Below are 18216 nucleotides of genomic sequence, written 5' to 3'. Positions count from 1 at the left end.
GAGAAGGAGCCTGTGCAACAGGAGTCACAGCTCAGTTTCCTGTGAGGGAGTCTTGCAGGGAAAACCCACATAAAATGTCTGCCAAACCTGTAATGAGTGACTTGAAACAACTTGGCTTACCAGCGACAGTGGCACAGACATTTCTAATGTGAATCTTGAGTTTTCTACTGCTCTATCTACTCTACAAAACTTGAGCAGTTTCTTTAGTATGCCTAATAAGGACACACAGAGATACTGCAAAATCCTAGGGTGTCCTGCAAAGCAGCTGAAGTGTTGTGGCTCAGGTCACCTAGGGCACACAAGTAGGCACAGATAAACCGACATGCCCTAGAAATCACTCTGATCTGGGAGATGCCGTTTTTTTACTTTACAGAGCCTCAAATTCAATACAGCTGTGCACGTTTAGCCACCAAATAAAACGCTTCTGCATTAATCCCACACTGTTGCTTGTTCACAGGGTTTAAAACCTATCTGTGCTGCTGAGCAGCCTCCCTCACTATCCACTCTGCAGCTGCCCCAGACCCATGCTGGATCAGGGAATCATAGAATATCCTGAGCTCCTAGCCCTGCACAGGACAACCCCAAAAATCAGTTGGGCTGGGGTCAGGCTGTCCAAGAAGCAGAATTTCCAGTTCAGCCTCTTCAGCTGGCTGGGCACAGCTGTAAATCTTGCCACTGTAGCCTGCTCTATATCATCTTTTACCATGGGGAAACAGGAAAAGAAACAGTGCATTACTCTACAGCTACACGGTGACTCAAAACTCCCTCAGGTATGGTAGGGTAGCAACACTAGGGAAGCAGACATGTTGTAAAGTAATATCATGAGGTATTAGGTAACCAAGAGACAACAAATGGCCTAATTCAATTGAAACAAACTAAATAGCATAACACATTTGAAATCAAGCCAGATAAAAAAAAAAGTCAGCTTAGATTTTACAACTGCTGTGATCACTTCTGTGGACCTTTACATAGTAGTTTCAGGATCAATTACACATCAGGACACCAAATGAAAGCTGAGCCTCTCCTAGCTTCTAGAAGCACATCTTCTTGCTTTGTTTGTTGCTGTGTGAAAAGCAAGCTGGCAGTGAGCAAACCGTGATACAGCAAACTGCCACCACAGCCATTATGGGTAAGACAAAAAGACAGCCCTGTGTTACCACTGTACAACAATTCCCAGGCCAGCCTGGCTCTGTCTTTCCAGCAAATCAGAGCAGCACCCTTTTTCATCACTCACTCACTTAACTACACTGCCTAAAGGTTACACTGATTTTATCTTTACTAATCAAAGAGTAAAGCACATTGACAGGCAGCCATGAGCTGTCTGAGAGATGAGACAGAAAGAGATTGGGGTTTTTTTTGCAGTGTTTAATTAAAAAGATAAGGATACACTTTCATTTAATATACTGCTTGAAGTCTTATGCAGAGAGCATCATGTGGCTCCTAAAGATCCATGATCTACTAACAGAAAAGGATTCAGCTGTCAGGAGGGATGCTGCAGGACTGGTTTATGCCAGGTACAGGTGAAATAGTCCCTGTGCTGGAACTGGTGAAGAGCAGCTGGGTACAGAGAGTCATTGGGAAATCATCTCATTAGATGCAGGTGAACAGTGGGCAGCCCAAACAAGAAACTGTACACAAACACACTGTACACACTAAAGTGGGTAATAGACATCAACCCATTTCCAAAATTTTTAGCAAAATTGTTCAATGGAAAGAGTAAATATTTATTAACTTAAAATATCCAACACACTTTAAAATTTGTATTTAACAGAAATACAAATAATAATTCCCAAAGAAAAATATACTGGATCTCTGTCGAGTCTATTTCAAGGACAAGCATGACAAGCCATGAAAATAAAAAATGGACTCTATGGAAAATGCCATGGTCAGAGGATTAGGAACAATCAGATTTTTTATTCTTTCAAAATTGTACTGGAAACAAGAGAGATGTTGACAGCAGCTCGTATCAGTGGGGTTTAAATAATAATGTATAGAATGTATTACTCTAAATTAATGTTTTGGTTTGTACTCAAAGAAAAGGCTCCTCCATTTATACCACTGCCAGATGTTTGGGCACAGGTAGATTAATATTCACCTGTACAGGTGATTAACTACAAAGCTGAAATTTAAATAACCTGTACTGAACTTTGAAAATCAAGAAGCCTGAAAGAGACCTGGAAGTTGGCCAAGAAGGTTCTGGCATTTTTCCACTTCAGCTAATTTTTCATAAATCTCAATCACAATATTGAGAAGCCTAGAAACTCATTATTTTCGTGCCAACGTTCAAATAATCTGGCCTATTTATAGGTAAGGAAACTAAATGCAAGCCATGAAGAATGCAAAGATTGTTCAAAGAGATAGAATATAAATTAGCTACTTAGCATGGTTTATGCAAAATAGATGTTACTTTGTTAATGAGATTACAAGTCTGTTTGATAAAGTCAGCCACAGCTTCAATTCACCTACAAGTCCTAAGGCACTTGAATCAATAGCACAAGATGTGCTCATTAAAAAGTAATCACTTTTCTATATCAATAGAGCACACAAGTAATGAATTAGGAATTGCTGCAGGGATTTTAAAGTCATATCCACGGGGTAGCTGCTGCAGTGCTTCTGGTGAGGGGATGGTTACGCATTTGGCAGCAAAGCCATTTCCAAACTCAACCAGAAAATGGATCCAGTTTCACAATAATCTCACTAACACTTCCCCTCAAAGCCCAGAAAAAACTTATGCAGCTTTTCAGCTGTATCAATAACTTGAAGCAACTTACACCATGAAGACACGAAAACTCATATTTGAAAAGCAACAAAGTAGAAAATCAGAAAAGTAGGAAAGGAAAAAAGAAACCTCAGGTGGAAGTTGATATAAAATCAGCACTTCTAAAAGGTGCAGATAATCAAAGGCTTGATGCTAAGCAGTAAGGGGAAGTAATAAGCAGTTAGGCTGTGTGATCTGGATCATTTCTGAAAGGCTGGGTTTACCATGACACAAGCCATTTTAACATTTCCAAACAAAAATTTTCCTTCTAGAAACAAGCTTAAAAGGTCATCTCTAAAACTTGCTCTGGGCAACAGCAATCCTGAAGAGGACTGAGTCCAAGAGCAGGTGTATAATCCAAGTGCCCCCAAACGCCCTAACAGTCAGGGCCCCACAAGCCCACCCAATGAATGAAAAACTGATTAACAAGTGGGAATAGAGACATTAGCTCTAGAAGTGTCACAGGTGACACTGTGATGAGATTGCAACTGTCAGGATGCCCACATTTCAAAAGTTACCTTTAAAAATTAGACAAAGAACAAAAAACCTACAAGGAAGTTTCAAGGATGGGCAAACCCTCCAAATTTCCTACTGTAAGGAATGAAGAGACCAGAATGGGTATCTTAACAGGAAAGAGATTGAGACATGACACTGAAAGCATAAGTGCTTTCAGAGGGGAAAAATAACAGGTCTCCCAAAACTCCCTGACACAGTGAGGAAGGCGCAGCAGAACAAGTGGCTGAAAGCAGAACCACATCAAGCTCTAAACCAGACATGAAGTGGGTGTTTTACACCATGAACAAGGCATGGAAAGGGACAGATGATTCTCTGCCTCCTGATGTTTTCAAACAAAGGTTAAGTGCTTTTTTGGGAAAACAAGCCTCAATCAATTTATTGGATTCTGCAAAGGACATGGAAGGAAATGAAATTGCCTGCAATAATAAAGATATCAAACTACCCAATCTAATAACCTTTATTGAATTTATGTTGGAAAGGGGAATAGACAAATTTGGTGTTCTAAAAAAACATCCAGGATAAGGATAGATCTAAATGCTCATTTACCATTTTAATTTAATAACCTTTATATACATTTCAGGAAACCTTGTGTCTTGATAGCCCTGGGAACCACAGCTCTTTATTCATCCAAAATGTGTTTTCTGAGCAGTGTAAGCTTACCAATACTATCCTGGGCTAGGGACACCTCTGGGAACATCCAGTCCTCTGGGGCCAGTTCCAACCCTGGCTCAGGGAAGAACAAGTGTTCTGACCCACTGATGTGTGCTGGAAGGCTTTGTCCTTATTGAGCAGCAAACTCCTGCTTCCTCTTTCCACCATAAAGACAGAAATCTTGATTTATTTATTTTTTTTTTTTTTTTTACAAAGTTTCAGTCTCACAGCAATTTTTACAGTGTCTTCTCTAAGAAAGTGCAACCCCAGCTCTGCCGGGTCATCTGCTGTGCACACTGGCAATTTGCCTGTACAAAAGTTCAGCATCTTGGCTTCCGCCCAAAAGGCTCTTGAACACCTGCAATAACCAGGTTTCTTTTATTTATTGTGGTTCAGTCTTCACAGGCACATCTTACTCTTTTCCCTCAGCACCAATAGGTACCTCTTTACCTTTTTATATTCTCTCCTAAAGCCACCTAGGAATCTTAAGAGAACGTTTTCCTTTGGAAACTGTGATTGAAACAAAATATTCAACAAGAATGTCTGTGAAAATATGTGTCCTTAACACACACACACACAAAGATGAGCAGTAAAATGATCTCTTCCAACATGGTAGGTGTGATGTTCGTAATTTCTGGTGTTATTTGGCAAGTTTGGAAAATAGAAAGTCATTTGATGTTTGAATTAATTCATTTGTGTTCACATTTCATGCAAATAATCAAAATGACACAGCTGAAATAAGAGTTTTATTGGCTATAAAATTAATGTTCCTTAAATTCCTTCTCACAGGAAATTAAGTTTCTGATTCAAGCCAAAAGGAAAACTTTGAAATGGCTGAAATTCCTGTTTACCATAAAGCAAACTTTGGGCAGGCCCACCCTGCAGTGCTGTAGGGCTAACAAGCGATCAGTTCTCTTTTTCCAGTGGGTGAAAAGTCAGTGACAAGTTCATAAAGCCAGTGAATCCATCTGTTTTCCCCAACACAGCCAAGCTCCACAGATCAGCCAGGAAACCATATGTTCCTGTGTTAATAATCCATACCCGGCCCACATTTCCCAGTGTTCCCCTGACCGTGGCAGACGACACGCGAGGCGTTGCTGCTGCAAACACCACTGCATGCCCCGCAGCAGAGCTCCCCTTGGCTTCACACAAACCATCCCAGCCAGCCCAGGGAGGAAATGAGCTGCCTTCATGGCAAAAATGTGTTTGATCTCGTTTCCACTGCGTTTTGTCCTGCTTCAATATGGCAACTTGCATTACATGTCTGCCACACTGAGCAGCCACGAGCCAGGTTTTGTTCCTTGCTGCAGAGACCACAGCTGCCATTTCACAAGGAGGTTGTACAAATGTGGAGGGTTGAGAATTTTCTTATTCTTCCTGGGCAGAAATTAATCATTTCCAATCCATCAGATGCCTGAACCACGAGAAGCAGGTGTGACAAGCAAGTCAAGCTACTTACTTCACCTCCCCCGACTTGCATTTGACAGAAAGAAATTGTATCACAGCCACACAAAGTAACCCAATTTAAAAAATCCAAGTGAGTGTTTCGCCCTTGTATGCAGGTATTTAGCACCCATAAACGTCATTAAGGTCCATAACAGGCGTATCAAATAGAAGTATCCCCCAGCTCATTCTATAATGCCACAGTGCTCAGAATTCAGTCACTCTCAAAGACTGAGGTCTCTGATTACTCAAGATATTTTTATATAAGAACATCAGTTAGGAAGGAATTTTAAAAATACGTCAGAAGAATGTTCATCAAATACTGTAGCTGCTTTGCAAGGCCAAACAAAAACAATCACAATAGTCTAAAAAAAAACTGAATTAACTTTTCATGCACAAAGTAAAAAAGTCTAAGGAATTTATTGATCACAGCTGACAGGTATCTATTCAAGGAAGGAATTATACGGCAACAGATGGTCCTATAATAATATTAATATCTTCACCATCTGGCTTTTAATCCGTGCTTTTCATCAGTAGATCATACAGCACTTTATGAATGGGGTCAAACATCTTGTAGGAAAAGGCAGAATAAGATATAATGGTTAGAAGCTGAACAAGGATAAGCAAGAAATAAGACACACTACATTTGTGCTTTTATCAATTATAACAGCAGGTAATTAAGAAAACAAGAAATTTGCCTGTAAACATTTTATTATATATATACATTATTTATTAAAAAGAGAGACTCTCAAATATCTTACAGTTCAAAAAATTACAAACTTCAAATAGTTTTTAGGTGAGGTTGTTTGCCTCTTGAAAACAATAGGTGAAAAAAACAAGGTGAACACAGAAATACCTGTTTCCCCTGAAAGTCTAAAAATCTACTGCAGTTCCCCTTGGTTCCAGCCTACCCACCTACCCAATAAGTGAAGCAAACCTTGTACATGTTTCTGGATGCTTGGACAGAACTGCTCTCAATACAAACCTGAAGGTATAGAGGACTATAAAATGATTAATCATCTTTTTAAAAATTGATTTAGAAGATCAACGTATGCAAGGCACAGTTTTGTCTGGTGACTAGATGGGAAAACCAGAACTATTCAGTCATTTAAAAGGTTGGTGAATTCTCTGGCACATCTACCCCCCAGCCCCCAAAATCATACCATTTCAACTTTGCTAAGAAAGAAACCTTCCTGAGATTCCGTTCCACAGCTGCTCATTGGGAAGAATGCTGTTGGTACAGCACCACCACAGTCACTTTCTTCTTGCCTCTTGCCACTTGCCTTGCAGTTGGGTCTGAAAACCCTTCAGAGTTGAGAGCACACCTGTGCCTGTGTGGAATGGACAACAAGGTCTTCACCCTGAGAGAGCATTTGAGATCTACTCTAATAATGTATCTAGGAAGAGGGTGCTTATTATTCAGAATGGCCTGTACAGTGTTGGCAGATGACAAAACCCACACTGCTCAAAGGGCAGCAGCAGCCTCACATATTAAGCCCTGCCCAGCCCAACATATCCAAAGGTTTCAAAGCCCTACATTACCTCAATACACACTTTTAAACTTTGTTGTTGAGTAACTTTGTGAGTGAACTCCAGCACTGCTGGGATCACAGACCTACACAAACAAACCAAAGTCCAAAAGGAGACAATGGCCTGAGCAAAGGGCAGAATGTCCATCAGGGAAAAAAGGAAGAAAGGATAAATAAGGTCCAAACTTGGAGACCTTAAGGATCTGGCTTGGCACAGTTGCCAGAGATGAAAATGACAGTGGGTTACGTATTGTCGGTGTTTGTGAGGGAGCTCCCTGGTTATGTTCTCTTTGCTGGGATCTTTATGCCTGTGACTTTACTCCTGCTGCTGCTAATTGCCTACTTCAGGATCAAACTGAGAGAAGGTGAGTCAGGACTTGGGGACAAAGACTGGGGAGGTGGACAAACCTTCTCATTCAACAGAAAACCTAGGCTTGTACCATTAACTAAACTGAAGACAACTGTGATCAGAAACAATTTCATGAAGTTGCACTGTATTTTAGACCACTTTCTGTTTGAAAAACACTACAGGTATTCATTTAGAACTTGGATTGACCTCTCACTTTAAATGTTGTAGTTTTATATACCATACTATAGGAGATTTTACTGTTTTACATTATAGAAAGGGCAACCAGAAAGAAAAAAAAAAAGAAAATAAAAGGGCAGTTAAAGTACAGATCATTTTCTTCCATGCTTACGGTGTACCAGTCTTCAGGGAGACAGGCATCAGCAGTTACACCCTGTAAGTAATTGGGCTTTGAGTATGTGTCTGTGTTCTTTCAAAATATGTATTTGCTTCTACTTTGTACCTAAGTGCACATTTGCCATGTTGCCTTTTCTATTTTAAAATCAGCTTAAACTCACTTCAAAAATCTGTCTTCTGAGTAAAACCTCAACAAATACCCACCCCAATGCAAATGTGCAGTGATTTTAACACATCTGTGTACTGAGAATCAAGACTGCTCATAGAGCCCAACTGGGCTACACCTGTAGCAGGCAGAGAGTTTATTTTAGTCAGGAAAATTCTCTACCTCAGACCATCCAGTCTTGATGGGATGATCTTCCTGCCCTCCAGATTTGGGTCCCAGCTGCAGCAGCAGATTCACACATGCTCTTGTTCCAGGGTTCTAGCTGCCAAAGCCACCCTTGGGGCACATTCGGATCAGAGACCTCAACCATTCTTTCCTTCTCCTCTTTGAAAACGCACTCTCACTGACACTGGGCTAAGTTTGCTCCTCAGATTATCTGTCAAACATTTGCTCCATATGGAGTGTCAGGAGAGCTAAGAGGACAGCTCAGATTTTCTGTGAACTGCAGATGGTTCTTGATATAGCTTGGTGAGAACCCTGCCTGGGACAATATTTCCCAACTTTCCCACTGCAGGTTTCTGCTGTAGCACAGACTGGGCTGGGGCAGATGGGCCAGTCCTGTCCATGGAGCTCTGCAGATCAGCTGAGCACTGAGCTGGCCTGGGGTGCATCAGCTCAACAGAAGGATTTACCCACCAGTGCAAGGTCAGGAAAGAAATCTCACTTAGATGCCAGGCAAAACACTGCAAGTTGTGTGCTCAGATTTTGCTCTATCCTGAAAATTTGGCCACTTAATGTAAGAAAGGTCAGATGCAGCCAGAAATGTAAAACAATCTAACTTCCTGTTTTGTGTAACATCTCCAGGCATTTAGATCCAGGGCTTTAACAGAGGAAAGGTGTTTGTTTGCATATGAGCACACACTTCAAGTTACTTTCAGGTTGCTAAAACTCAAACATTTCCTGTTCAAGATATGCTTTCAGACGCTGAATTAATCTGCAAGGGAAAGGCTACTCCACATGCCGAACCCAGCCCTGCCTTGGGTTATAGATTATTCTTAGAGCAAGGTGCTGTTGGTTTTCACAAACTAATAAAACAGCAACAACAAAAAACAGTGCAATGCCAAAGCATTGTGCAATTCAGTATCTGTGAGGAAATAGGAAAGCTAAGTACTAAGAGGGTAGTTTTCTTTCCTGAAAGTGGTTGAAATGAAAGCTAGTGACATTATTGCATTTGACTTCAGATAAAAGCAGGGATTTTTTTCTTTCAGTAAATTACCAGCTTTGTGCTCATATTTGCAAGTCTGACATTAGTTATTATGAAATCATACGGAGCTGCTACTGAACTCCCTGTTACCTGGTGATGTTCTCACTTTTCTGTTCCAGCTAGGATGAAGCATGCCAGGAAAAGCAGGTGGGCTACTGATCCCATCAGTTCAGGTATTTTGCTGTGGGCTCAGACAACACTTTCATTAAGCCAGATAAACCCATCTAAAAACACCCATTGACATTTGCATTCATGATGCATGATCAACTGCTGAAATAGACTGTCCTGCCTTTTTTCACAGCACCAATATCCTCCTCAGATTATTTACAGACCTGCAGAAAGTATCTACAGCACCAGATGTTAAATTCTGATTCTCTTAAAGCACAGAAATTTTAGCTTTAGATTTGTAATGAGTCTAAGCAAGCAATGGTTTTGTAAATTTTCTGAGATTAGTAATCAAAGGTGTAAGAGAGAGGCGAATGACGTAGTTGGCAGACAAATTCGCCAAAGGAACATTGCTGCTGCGCTTCTCTCTCTCACAGCCAAGAAGGATGCTTGAAGGGAATCATCTGGGTTTTCAATGCCTCAGGAAAGGAAACGCTCAGTTTGCAGATCACAGGTGTTCTGGCTGAGATTCTTAAGAAGATGTGAGATGAATTCCTGTCTATTCAATACTTTGGGCATTGCATTCCATGCTCTGTCTCCAAGATCATCTTTTTCTTGAGCTGTCAGAGACCAACCTACTGTTTTGGCCTCCAGCCAACTTACACAAAACAGTCTGAGCAGCTCTCCCTGTACAAGCAAGTGGAGCCAGCTTCAGCTTAAGACCAGCAGGTGAGAGAAACAGCCACAGATAAGGCAAAGAACAGACTCCTTCAAATGCTATCTCTCCTACAGAACAACAGAAATTCTGCAAGTTTCAACTGCCTATTTCCCTAGATCTCTTTTTGAAAAAAAAAAAAGGAAAAAAGGTGATCTTTTTTCATTACTAAAATCAAGGCTGCCTTGCTTCATTGTTAAATGAGCATTTTTCTCTGTGCAGCAAGAGAGAGGCTCTGCATAAATATAATATATGAATACCTTATGAATAAGACTAAATCACCTAACAAAACAGCACGCATTTCTCCCAAACAATTAGCAATGACAAGTATTGTACATTGGTTTTCTTTTTAATTTTCTCTCTTTCGCCATCCTTCTTCAAATGATCTCCAAGCCTCCAACAGCACAGTCATGGTCTGAAAATGTCCAGTTATGAGGGCAGCAAGCATTTTTCTGGTCTGTCTGTACCACAGGCAGCATGGGGAGGATCAGGTCAGCTTGAGGTTCTCACAGCACAGCCACAGCTCTGTAAAGTAGAACACGAATTGACAGTATAAACTAAATATCCTCTTTGCTGTTGCTTAAGGATTTTATTCTGATTGAAAGCTGTGGAGGCAAATGGAAACAGAGCATTTCTGCTGATGTCAATAGTTCATGTTAGCGCTTCACTGGGCATAGTAACAGCCCCAGACTCACACTCAGACTTCCCTCTAGGATCATGGGCCAACTAATTCCAGTGTGCTCTTTAGACACTTTTACCTTAGTAAAATTAGTTCTTAATATATGCCAGCTCTTTTTTTTAATATAAAAACTCACCATAAGAAATCAGCATATTCTTATGGAATTTTCGTGTTGTTTGGATTATTTTTCAGTTGAGGAGGAAATGGTCATGGCACAAGACTCCAGGAATGCCTTCCAGAATCACCGTGGCCAGTGGAAGAAACCCAGGAGAGCCGGACAAAAGGAGAACAGATACAAGAACTCAAGGACATTTAAGGGAGCTTCACATCTCAGGAAGCAAGCTTAAACCCAGTACTCAGCGCTGCAAGTTTAACAATAAATACCACTGTAAATAAATACCACACAGGAAAACAAAACTGGAGAGGAGAAGCCAGTGCTGTGCTGTCCTAATGAAACAGCTGGTGCCACATCCAAGAGCTCTTGCAAGCGCTGAGCAGCCCTTTGTGCAGAGACCAGAGGCCTCCTGCAATGAACCGTGCTGGTTCCCCTATGTGACTCAGGATCTGGGGGGAGGGACAGTGCCCTAATCACCAGCCCCTCCCTGACTTTCCAAGGAGAAAGTGACGTAAGGGGCTCCTGAGAGAGCTGAGCTGGCACATACAAGGCAGGCAGCCTTGAGATGCTAAATAACAAGTTGGTATCGAGCACTGACATCTGGGAAATTCAAAAGGGTTTTGAAGGGGAACTGACATTTATTAACTTGTACACTTTGGGAAAGAGTGTGGGTTTTGTAAAGTATCCTTTCCACAGAATTTGGAAGCAAAATACAACAGTAGCAGGAAACAAAAAGATTTCTCTCTGCTGACCAAAAATGCCAAATTTTGAAATAATGGAAAGATTTAGTCAGTATTCTGCAAAACAGCTGTTATTCTCTTTTAAGGACAAATGGATGACTTTTTCAAATAAAAAAACTGCATAAGCATGGAGTTATCTTTTTGGTGTGTCAATTGACATACTTTTTAAAAAAAAAACCTTCCTCCCTGCTCCCCTGTAGCTGTACGGGTTTTAGTGCATCTCAGACTGCCTGTGGCAGACAGCCCACAAAAATGCAACTCAAATTGTTTGCAAGTACTACTGGCTTTTAGCTTTTCTAATCTAGATTTTGACTCTCAAGTTTAAACCCAAACTGGCAAGGAATAAGAAGTGACTATCATTACTGTCCTCAGTGTTTACTCTCCCTGTCTGCAATTAGCTTTCATTAAAGCTGCAATTTCATTGCCCATCCTGCAAAAGTGGTAATGCCTTGTCTGAGATTGTGTGGTTTGCAGTTTCAGTTTTCATAGAATTTTTAGATCTCCTTGGAATAATTTTATAGCAATGAGGCCATGACCACAGGTTTAAAAAACCACTATAATTTATCAGTCTGTAGAGAAAAAAAGAATTTAAATAGCAAGTACCCTTACACTCTCTCCAATTTTAACATTACCCAAATTTAAAAAGACATAATTCATCACACTGTTTTATATCTGTGCAAATAACATGGAATACATTGCACAGGTAGAGGCAATTGTTTCAAATTGCAAACAATCTTTTGCAGGGAGTTGAGACAGCTGCTGCAAAGAATTACTTTCTACATTTAAGAAGGATGCTGTCTTAAAACAGTGATCTGGGAATAATGATCAAATGTTAAAGGAATTCTAACATACAGAATCCCAAATACTCTCTCTTTGCCCAAGAAAAGACTGGCCAGGACCACATGAAAAAATACAGAATGAAAATTGATTTTGTTAATACCAGTGTGTCTGAGAATGAGAAAATTTGAAATGCCAATTAGTGGTAACACTCTTAAACAGCACTCCACTGTAAAATGGTGGTATGGATACCAAAAATAATGCTACACACATACACTGTGTGGCTTTGACACAACTGCCTATTGAGCTGTAACTGCTACCATGTAGGAGGAGCTGACATTCACGACTTGGTAACATGCATTGAAAATTCTCAGGCCTTGTTGTTTTCTGTTCCATTACTGAATAGTGTCAAGAAATATGTTTTCATGCTGCCAGCATGAAATTCACCATCATATCCCATGTAATTCCTTCAAAAAGGGAAAATATATTTTAAATAACACCACAGAAAGACATCTTTATCTAGATAAATTATACAAGCATTATATAAATATATATGAAGAGAGTAACTGCAAGGAAATAACTTACCTTCTATTTTTGGTGTCACTGAAGAGTCCTCTCCCTTCCTGTCTCTAGCAATAATGTGAAGTTAGGATCCTACTGCACCTACAACCAGTAAGCACATTTAAAACCTTCCTGCCTGTGACTGCTTCTCAGAACAAAATTTAAGGTCTCAACATTTAAGTTGGAAAGGTACTGAGATAGTAATGTAATTTATTTGTGAAACCAGTTTTGGCTGGGAATGACTGAAGAGAGTGATTAATAGGTGTTTATTCCAGTGTCTGCAGTGATGCTGTCCAAGGATGCTAGAACAGGGGCAGATTCAAAAGATACAAAAGTGCTTTTGGTTCTTTTTTTTTCCTTAAGACACACAGAAGAGTTAAAATGCCTGCCAGAGGAAATTTTTAAAAAACAGCCAAAAATCCAGAGGCAAAGAAATACTGATAAAGACCAGTAAGTCTTTTAAAATCACTCAAGACTGGAAGAATATTTGGGAAAGTACTACTTTCTAATATAGTAATCATAGTTACACACACCCCAAGGCAAAGACCAGTAGCCAGAGACAGATCTGGGAGAGTTAAGTCACTTAGCTGTCCCCAACAGAGACATTCATATAGACTTAGCTCCAAGAACTCTAGTAGAATTGCCTCAAACAAAACAGAATATTTTAACACAACAGGAATTATCAAAGCATTTATAATGCTTGTAATTTGTGTTAATATTACTATTCTTTTTTTCCAAGTGCAGTATGAAAGCCCCAAAATGCTGAGCAGCATGAAAATCAGAAGTTTCAAACCTTCCAGAGGTGTAGTCAGTATTTTATTCCATCTGTTTGATGTCTTCTGTGGCCCAAATAAAAGTTGCTATTCAGCTTGACTGTCAAATAGAAGAATACATCAAGAAACACTTTGTACTATAGTTGCTCATTGCTTTGAGCAATAAATCTTTTGTTTAAAGAGTTTTTCATTGGAGTTGCATGCTTGCCCTTCACAAAAGCTTTATCTGTGAAATAATCTGTGAACAAGTCCAACATTTGTCATGAACCCTGAGGTTATCATTGTTAAAAAGGAAGATGTATTAAGTGTTTTTTTGTAAGACCCACATGACTCACTTCTCTCAGTATTTGAGCAGAATTAATTACTGTAATTGTATTTGAAATTGCCCATGTATTATAAAGCTGGCTTGTGAAGTGCCTTGAGAAAATTTCTTTTTTGCATGTTGTAGTTTTTGCTGTAGATATATATAAAAGGGTAAGAATGAGACTTCAGAACTGCACAGTATTCCAGAATATTTAAACAAATGCATAAAACCTGAATCCACAAACCTTGACTATTTTTAGGACTTCTGTTTTTCTGCATGACACTTAGGGCTTATGTTTTTCTTCATGACAATGGCTGTTCAATTAGTGTATATTTAATCAGTGCAAGTGACAGCTATACATAAGCTATGCTGACCTGAAAATGCTATTAATTTTTCACTGACAAAAGGTTCTATTACTATTTGAAGAAAGACATATCTCAGTGAAAATAATATTGTTTCAAGAATATTATACTTGCAGTTTTAAGGATTAAATTGAAATTGAACCAATATTGATCTAGTGTCTAACTAATCAGACCAATCCAAAATTAATGAACTCAAGTAATATGCCTTCCTCCCATCAAACGAGATCAGCAACTAATACTACAACATATCAAAAACACCTTAAAGATTTTTATATAGCTTTTTCTTACACTTTTGTAGGAAAAATCCACTAAGACATGCTTCTAAATCCAAGTGTGTCCATTCTGACATACATTTACATATCCCAAACTGGACACTTCTTTGACAACCTTCTTGCTCGCAGTGTTGTGGCAATGTTATGTTATCAGGCTGGATGGGGTTCTCTTCCCCTTTTTGAAAAGCAGAACAGCTCTGGCTTTGAAGGAAAGCAGCTTATCTCTTATCTGCTAATTCTCCAGGTAATGTGGATGCAGTTGAGAATGCCTACATATGTACAGAAATTAACATCTCTGTTACCATTGTCATATGTTATCCAAACTATGCAGAGCCAAAGCTAACCAGAACTTCTGTTACACAAGCGTGCTGACAGATGGCAGCCGTCTAAACTGAGAATAGCACCAAAAATACATTGCTCAGAAGTGAAGAAGAATGTAATGAGAAATTTCGTGATTTGTTATCTGAAAACCACAGTAGATCATATCTCAATGAACTCAGTACAACCACTTGCAGACTCAGTAGAACCACTTGCAGAGGGGCATTTCAACTTCCACGGTGATGTTCAAATCTCCTTTGTTTTAGCAGCTGAAGATTTCTTCTCTAAACTACAGAAATCAGGAGGTTTATTGGAAGATGTTTAAAAAACGCTGGTACTTAAGTACTAGGCAATTGTGCCACCCCCTGTTTTTCAAAAGTTCTGTGACCTCTAGAATTGCAGTTCTCAGAAGTAATCTGCTCATTTCAAATATCCTCCAAGCTTATGTATGAGTGCCAAAAGTCATACAGAGAATAAACAACTTTATTTTATAACAGAATTACAGAAAGCAAAATATCACTTAATACAACTTCAAGCTACTATAAATCTAATTTGGCATTTTAACTATACACAGAGTCAACAGCAAAAAAAAAAAAACCAAACAAACAACCCCCCCTGCAAGAACAAATTAAAAATAAACCCCAATATAATTAACAGGTTTTTTGCCATGGCAGTCTCAACTGACGGTACTCTCATTACTTTATGAGTGGAGTCCATCTTACACCTTTTATTCAGTAGCCTAAAAACCTGCATTAACCATTAGAGGAAGCAAGTGAAACATATACCTTCTCTGTAACAGAAATGTCAGTTCTAACATGGAGACACAGTGAGGTTTAATAGCAAGCGAGCATTCTACATATGTATCCAAATAATGGAAGTATTGAAATTGGGACACAGTAAGAAAAAAAAGCACTACGGTTTTAAGCTGCCTAGATCATCTCTTGTTGGAAAAAGAGAAAGATAGTTTGTTCTTCCTTCTTTCCTTGTCTGGAATGCTGCAGACAGCAAAAAGTCTGCAAAAAGTTGAGCATTGGCACCAAAGTGCAAAAAGAACACAGTGCTCAGTCAGAAGAAATCTGTCTGCAACTCTTTCTCCTCTACAGACTGCCACACCATCTCTGCTCCGCAGAGAGGAGAACCTTGGAAAAGAAAGAGTTACAGAGATACCAGTATAAAATTTATCCAAAGAAATATATTTTTTCAAATTTTAGCAAATGTTTTATTTTTATAAAAAACTTCGTTATGTGATATCATATATTTACCTGAATAATCTGAAAAAAATTCTGTAAATTACTCCAGTAAGAGATTTCACTTGAAATATCTGAAAAAAACTATATCTAAATTAGTAAAGATCCTCCTTCCTGCACAATTACCACCTCCTCCAGTGAACAATGATTTCCGGACTTCCTTTGTTCACTTTCATATAATTAAGAATCAGTTTCAAAAATACAAGCATTTGTGCAAAAGAAGATCATACCCTCTAGAACTTCATTTAAAAAAACCAAAACTCTAAGATTGTTAAGAAGTGGTTATAAAAATAAACAAGAAATACTCTAAGGGAATATAGACCAAAGATGTTAAAATGGAGTTTGGTATTGGCATTTAAGTTGTGAACAACTGGTCATCGTTGCTAGGCCTGGTGGATTCAGTGGAGTCATGATGACTTGGAATGACTACAGTTCTTCGTGGTCAGTGACATTTTTATTTCTGCAAGAAAAAAATGTTGTGGAAGGTTACATAAGCATTTGTAACATTTACCATGTGAATGTCACATCAGAGTCAGAAAGTAACTTTCTCTATGCAGAGGTCTTTGGTTTTTTTTTTACAGGAATGGAAGGTTTCATTAAAAATTTTTCATTTTTCATTAAAAAAATATTGCATTGACTAAAACCCCCTTCAGTCATTAGGCAAACAGTACTACATTTTCTCCAAATACTCATCATTCTTTAGAACATTTTTTCCCATCCCAAAATTCTCATGTTATTACAATTGCAGTCACTTTCACAGTTTACTGAAAAAATTAATCCACAACCTAGAGCATAAATAAAAAAGGTACTTGTTCAATTCAGTAATCCTTCAGAATCAGAATGCAGTATCTTTTATTAGAGAAAACAAGTCTAGACAAAAAATACTGCTGTAGTCATCAGAGCTTTCATTGCCTCAGAAACAACTATGCAAAATTCATTGCATGACTTCATTGCCTTAGCACAGGAGAGGAACAGGCTCTTGACAGATATTCAAGGCACTTCAGGTGGTTTTCTTTTGTTTATATGACTAAATTTTTTCCTTAATGTTTAACTGAAAGGCATCGTTAGTCAAACAAGTCTTGAGGTCTGACACAAAAGTAGCATGGAGAAAAGTCCTCTTTTATTCTCTCACAAGCACTGAGGAACCTGTAAAGCAACTGGCAAACTCAGACAACATCTGACACACTCCAGTCCTTTGCAAACAACAATGTATATGTTTCTCAAAAATGAAAAAGAAAAAAAACTTCCTCAGACAATGGAAGGAATTTGAATGTTCTCCCCTGTATAAAATTTTTACAAAGTAGTTAAATTCTGGATGAAGGAACAGAATCAACTTTGCAGCTCATCACTAATGTAGAAACGTGGTGCAAACCAGCCAAGATAACTTTTTCCTCCCACGACCCCGACCCCTCTAAAAAGATGTAATTACTTCTATAGGATAGATCCTGTTGAACACTGATTCAGGATTAAGGTAGCATGAAGAAGCTGGCACTTTCTACACACATTAGAGAAGAGGCAATCTCTGCTCCCAAGACCTTTAAATTCACACTGATTAATAGTGAATGCAAAATGTGATGGTAACACATAGAATAGTAAAATCCTGCAAATCCAAACCATCTGTTCTGCTGTCTCAGTGTATCTTTCTACCTTAGATCCTGTGATGGAAGTGCTGAAAATATGCAAGTGGTGGTTTGAGTGTGCATGTTTAATGTTGCTGTGTACCAAGGGACCAGTGAAATCACCCAGAGCACAGGCATTCTCCTTACTGCAAACAGCTCTCACAAAAGTGATGTGCATTTTTCCAGGCCTTCTACAACATTTATGAGTCATGTGGGGACTCATCAACACCCTCCTTTCTCACAGTTCAGTACAGTTCTCTGTCCTCTCCTGTGCTTTCAAACCAAAGTTGGAGCATACACGTTATACTCATTTTCAGTGTCACTAAGCAACAAAGCCAGGAAACATACCTAACTGAACACTGAAATAAAGGTACAATATAAAAACAGACATTTATGCAGCAATTCTTATTTTTGGGTCATTTCCCCAAATGTCCCTCACAAGCAACCCCACCTGCATTGGTTTCTTTTGGTTTCTAGCATTATCTAAGGTGAAAATAATTTTTAAACGTATTAACGCTACAAATGTTTTCTCCTGGCTTGTACATTTATGAACAAAAATTATTATTTTCTTTTTCAAACACACAATAATCTGACCAAATCTGAAGACATTTTCTGGAGGCAACCCAAACTTAGTTCTACTGTGTTTTACACCCTAAAAA

At 39.0% G+C, this 18216-nt stretch overlaps 2 protein-coding genes across 23 annotated transcripts in view; one reads left to right on the top strand and one right to left on the bottom strand.

Annotated features, from left to right (window-relative positions):
• The first annotated feature begins 7003 nt into the window (after window positions 1-7003).
• SMLR1 (small leucine rich protein 1) lies at window positions 7004-11456 on the top strand. 2 transcript variants are annotated; one of them, XM_033512803.1, is made up of 3 exons: window positions 7036-7262; window positions 9090-9143; window positions 10662-11456. In XM_033512803.1, the coding sequence occupies exons 1-3, from the start codon at window positions 7124-7126 to the stop codon at window positions 10814-10816; spliced, it is 348 nt and encodes a 115-aa protein (XP_033368694.1). In that variant the 5' UTR covers window positions 7036-7123; the 3' UTR covers window positions 10817-11456. The 2 variants fall into 2 exon arrangements, with proteins under 2 accessions (XP_015476978.1, XP_033368694.1); XM_015621492.2 differs by lacking the exon at window positions 9090-9143 and having other exon boundaries at window positions 7004-7262.
• Window positions 11457-15156: 3700 nt separating this feature from the next.
• The window catches only part of EPB41L2 (erythrocyte membrane protein band 4.1 like 2), a 112191-nt gene continuing 109131 nt past the window's right edge, over window positions 15157-18216 (bottom strand). For all 21 annotated transcript variants that reach the window (XM_015621479.2, XM_033512785.1, XM_033512791.1 and 18 more), the window contains one exon: window positions 15157-16398. The gene's annotated coding sequence lies outside the window, so the exon portion shown is untranslated. The remainder of the gene's footprint in view (window positions 16399-18216) is intronic.

The sequence above is a fragment of the Parus major genome, chromosome 3, assembly GCF_001522545.3.
Source record: "Parus major isolate Abel chromosome 3, Parus_major1.1, whole genome shotgun sequence".
NCBI lineage: Eukaryota > Metazoa > Chordata > Aves > Passeriformes > Paridae > Parus > Parus major.
This window is presented reverse-complemented; position numbering and strand designations above follow the sequence as displayed.

Coding starts and splice junctions, on each gene's coding strand:
- SMLR1 (XM_033512803.1), top strand. CDS start 7,124: ATGAAAATGACAGTGGGTTACGTATTGTCGGTGTTTGTGAGGGAGCTC. Junction 7,263..9,089: donor CAGGATCAAACTGAGAGAAG/GTGAGTCAGGAC, acceptor TTTCTGTTCCAG/CTAGGATGAAGCATGCCAGG. Junction 9,144..10,661: donor TACTGATCCCATCAGTTCAG/GTATTTTGCTGT, acceptor ATTATTTTTCAG/TTGAGGAGGAAATGGTCATG.